Source organism: Arachis duranensis, chromosome 10 (genome assembly GCF_000817695.3).
Source record: "Arachis duranensis cultivar V14167 chromosome 10, aradu.V14167.gnm2.J7QH, whole genome shotgun sequence".
In the NCBI taxonomy this organism is placed as follows: Eukaryota; Viridiplantae; Streptophyta; class Magnoliopsida; order Fabales; family Fabaceae; genus Arachis; species Arachis duranensis.
In genome coordinates, this window is record NC_029781.3 from 97,304,988 (window position 1) to 97,309,996 (window position 5,009).

Genomic DNA, 5,009 nt, shown 5'->3' on the forward strand with positions numbered 1-5,009 from the left:
GTATAGGTTCTGCTACGAAGTCGGCCAGGATTTAAGACTTGATGGCCCCTCGTGCTTGGTATTGGATGCCGTATTCTGAGAGCTCTATAAACCATTTGATTAATCTTCCAACTAGTTTGGATCGTGTCAGGATTTTTTTTAGAGGGTGCTCTGTTTGTACTATGATAGTGTGGCTTTGGAAGTAGTGTCTCAAATGCCTTGCTGTTGTTATAAGAGCTAGAGCTAGTTTTCCTAACTTTGAGTGTCTTAATTCAGCATTCTGAAGAGATTTGCTGACAAAATATACTGGTTGTTGCTGCTTACCTGTTTCTGTCACTAAAATAGAACTAATAGCATGATTAGTAACAGATAAATATAAATACAGAGGTTTACCATGCTCTGGTTTCTAAAGTATTTGTCGTGATGATAGTATGGCTTTAAGCTCAATGAAGGCTTGTTTGCATGCTTCTGACCATATGAATTCTTTTTGCTTTCTTAGTGTTTTGAAAAAATGGTGTGATCAGTAACTGTGACAACACTGCTAAACGGCCAGTGAGTTGTTGGATTTCTTTGATTGATTTAGGGATCCTTATTTCTATTATGGCTTGACATTTCTCTGGATTGACTTCTATACCTTGGCATGTTAACATAAAACCTAACATTTTTTCACCATGTACTCCGAAAGCACATTTGTCTAGGTTCATCTTCATGTTGTATAGTTTCAGTTGTTGAAATATTTCTTGTAGGTTGTTTGTATGATTGCTTCCAGACGTGATTTTTGCTACCATATTGTCGACATATACCTCTATATTTCGTACGATTTGGTTAGCAAAAATTTTATCCATTAGCCTTTGGTAGGTGACACCTGCGCTTTTGAGTCCAAATGGCATAACCTTATAACAAAAGTTACCATGGTTAGTAATAAAGGCAGTCTTATCCTAGTCAGCCGAATACATAAGTATTTGGTTATAGGCGGAATAAGCATCCATAAAACTTAAATATTGAAAACCAGATGAGATATCAAGTAATTTGTCAATACAAGGTAGAGGATATACGTCCTTTGGACATGTCTTGTTGAGGTTGGTATAGTCCACGCACATCCTTCACTTACTGTTGTGTTTTCTAACCATAACCACGTTTGCTAACTAGCTTGTGAATCTGATTTCCTTTATAAATCCAGCATTTAATAGTTTTTGGGTTTCTTCTAAGGATGCTTTCCTTTTGTCTATGCCGATGTGTCGCTTCTTTTAGGCTATAGGTCGGATTGCCAGATTGATTGCAAGCCTGTGACAGATGATGTTCGAATCAATTCTTCGCATGTCTACTGGGTCCAGGTGAATAGATCAATATTTTGTTGTAGTAATATGATAAGTTGTTCTTTTTTTTGTCATTGCAATGCATTTCCAATGTAGGTATGCTTGTCTTCATTGTCTGCTAGTTTTGTTTTGGTTAAGGTGTCTGTAGACATAGGTGGGTCTTGTAGGTTTGTCTGAGGATCCAAGTCTGCTAGAACAGGTAGACTTTCCGAGTTATAGACTGCTTGTGTGTATTACTGGTTAGCTTGTTTTGGAGGATTTGCCTTAAGGCTCGCGTTATAGCATTGTTTAGCCTCTTTCTGGTCAATGCGAATGGTGACAATTCTATTATCCTGTGAAGAAAGCTTACCACACAAATGTATAATGGAGACAATAGCACCAAAATCATCTAGAGAGGGTCTGCCTAAAATGATATTGTACGGGCTTTTGCAGTTTACAACTAAATATTGAATATCTAGAGTTTTATAATTAGGGTAATTGCCTAGTATCATTTGTAACCATATATAATATCGGATTGGAACGCACTCACCTGCGAAACTTACCAATTCTCCGGTAGATGGTTGTAGGGCTTTGTCACTTAACTTCATTATTTGGTATGTGGAATAAAACAGTATATCTGCGCTGCTGCCTGGGTCCATAAGGACTTTTTTTTACCAATGGCTTGCTGACTTGAAGTGATATAACCACAGGGTCGTCTAGGATTTTGTTCATTGCTTTGCAATCTGAAGGATTGAATGTGATGTCTAGGACGTTTATATTGGTGGTTGAGGTCGGCTCGGAACTAGTCACTGACATGATCCTATAGGACCTCTTTTTGGCCGAGTTGCTACACCCTCCACCTGTGAAGCCACCAGAAATACAATTAATAACACTGTGGGGATGGTTAGGATTTTTGTTTACCTTTTTTTCTTTGTCTCTATGATTGTTATTTGATTTAGAGTGTTGGCCGAGGTCTTTCGTGTTTCGTCTTTGTCCTTGATTGTCGATGTACTTGTCTAGCAGACCTTGGCGAGCTAGTTTTTCAAGAAGGTCCTTTGCTATAAAGCAGTCATCTGTATTGTGCCCATATTTTTGATGAAAAGCGCAATATTTGGATTTGTCTACATATCGTTGGTCTTGATAGGTCCCAGCTTTGTTTGGTGGTTCGATCAATTTGGAGTGTAGGGTGTCTTTGATGATGTCCTCCTATTTGGTATTAAAAGGGGTATATGTGTAAAATTTTGGTGTGAGTTTGAAGGATTTTTGGTCTGTTTTATTGTTAGGGTATTTGTTTCTTTTGTCTTCCTCTCTGCTAGGGTTAGGTCTTTTGCTTTTCAAATTCATCAGAGTTCTTCTATTTCGATTTGGCTCATTGACTTTTCTCGGAACTTAGCCAATGTCTTCGATTTTGTAGCAATGATAGTTTTCTGGAACTTCCCAAGGTGGAGCCCACTTTTTAGTGCATGTAGGTGGACTTCTGGTTTGAGGTTAGGTATCTCCATGGTTGCCTTTGCGAATCTTGTCATGTGGTCTTTAAGGCTTTCATGTTGTCTTTGCTTTATGGTGCTGAGGTAGTTTGAGTCATGCACATAGATTTTTAATGCGACAAAGTTGTTGACAAATAGGTCGGCCAGCTTATCAAAACTTGATATAGATCCTGCAGGCAAGTTAGAAAACCAGATCAAGACAGCACCATCTAAAAAGGTAGGAAATGTACGACAAAATATTGGATCGGATGCACCATTCATGAACATCATTGTATGAAACTTGGTGACATGTATATTAGGGTCGCCGATTCTGTCATAAGATTTCAGCGTTGTTGGCAGGATAACATCTTTTGGCATTTGAAAGTTCATAATGTCTTTTGAAAATGGATTAGTCATTTTCACTAGGCTTCGGGGTGGTTGTCACCACGGGTTTAGCCTCCAACGGGTGCTCATCCTCGTCATCTTTGTTTTCAGGATTTTTTTGCTCTTCCGCCTTGCCTCGGCTATTTTGTCGCTGATTTAATAAGTCGGCCATCTGCTTGTTCTTTACTCGTAGAGATTCGTTGATGGCCATTAGCTTGGCTTGAATTAGGGGAGGAGGAGGGTTGCTCCGCTCTTCTTCCATAAGTTGTAACCTGTAAAAAAGAGGTGAGAGTAGGATAGAAGAGATGATGGTGGGGTTAGTTTAAAACTTCGGCCTCACGGTGGTTGCCAAATATTCCTACATAGATAGCCGGCTTCAAGGTAAAGCTCATCCTGCTTAGTACTTAAACTCGCTTTTCCTTGGACAGAATGAGGTATACGTCGGCTTCTTAAGAACGACGGCAGTGGGCACCTACAAAGGCACTAAAATGCTCAAGTTAAAAAGAGAATGAGATAAGTATATTGCAATTCAGAGTGAATAGCGTACCTGGATATCCTTGGGTTTCTTCCTTTATAGATTTTTAATTTGAATGTGCTATAATGCCGTTATGTTACTGGCCTATTTTTTAGGTGATTCTCGTAAGGTTTTACCGAAAACGTGGTATCTTTCTATAACTAAAATGTGCACGTGCTTTGTGTGCCGATTTATAGGGAGTGTTTCGGTCGAATTGTATGAAACGGTCAGGTTTGATGCTTTTGATTTAGCCTTCTTGAAGTGAACCTAAGTGTACTTTGATTTATTATCTACAAATGTTAAAAAATATCTATAACCTTCAGGGGATAAAACGGAGATAGGACCCCATATGTCTACGTGAATTAACTCCAAACAAACAGATGAAATTTTATTGTTTGCTGTAAATTAGGAGTGTTTAAATTTAAAACAATCCAAATAAAATTGTTCATACAATCTAATCTAAACCGAAAATCAATCAAACCCACGTTAATTTATATTAGATCGGATTCTATTTGCAACAAAACCACATGGATCGGATTCAATCAGATTTCGAATCCACTTCTTAAAATTAAACCGATCTAATCCAAATTGTAAAATGTGATATGATATTGTTATTTTATTATTAAATTTAAAGTTTATATATAATATACATAATTTGACATATATTCTTATATATCCTAAAATTTTGTTTTTTTTTAAATTGAACCAGTCCAAATCGAAACACTTTGGATAATTTAAACACAAAATCAAATCAATTCAACCTGAATTGCAACAAATTATATACTTTGAATCGAATTGATTTTTCTTTTAAAATCGATCAAAACTGTACTGCGAACATTCTTAAAGCAAATGAGTTTTACCATTCTTACTACTTAAAAAGTTATAAAATTTTACACAATTATCTAATCAAATTAAGGTAGTTAAATTTTTTTTAAGTTGTAAATTTTAAAATTATTTAATTTTGTTTATGTAATAAACAATAATATACAATTAGTTATCTATTAGGAATTTAATTTTAATGTAATATCATTGTAAAATTGTTTTACACTTGCATTTAATTATATAACATCATATTAACAGAAATAATTACCTTTTAAATAGTTATCCAAAAGAACAGTTGTGATTATACGATTGTATAAAATATTTTACATTGTCAATGCTTTAAAATTAAACTCTCCTTTAATTATTTATATTTTCAATAAAATTTAATAATTCTCTTAATAGTTAATACTACATCAAATCGGCAGCCTATTACGGCCGATGATAAAGTCTGAAAGGGACAAAACATTTTCCATTGACTTTATCCTTCTTTACTTCAATGTGCTTCTTTTGCTAGCTATATCCCTCTATATATATATATATATAGCCCAT

General features: G+C 35.7%; 1 protein-coding gene across 1 annotated transcript; it reads right to left on the bottom strand.

The window, feature by feature from the left end:
- Positions 1-2,617: 2,617 nt before the first annotated feature.
- On the bottom strand, positions 2,618-3,157 carry LOC107471148 (uncharacterized). Its single transcript, XM_016090588.1, has one exon. It carries the CDS (start codon positions 3,155-3,157, stop codon positions 2,618-2,620), a length of 540 nt encoding a protein of 179 aa, XP_015946074.1.
- Between the last annotated feature and the right edge of the window lie 1,852 nt (positions 3,158-5,009).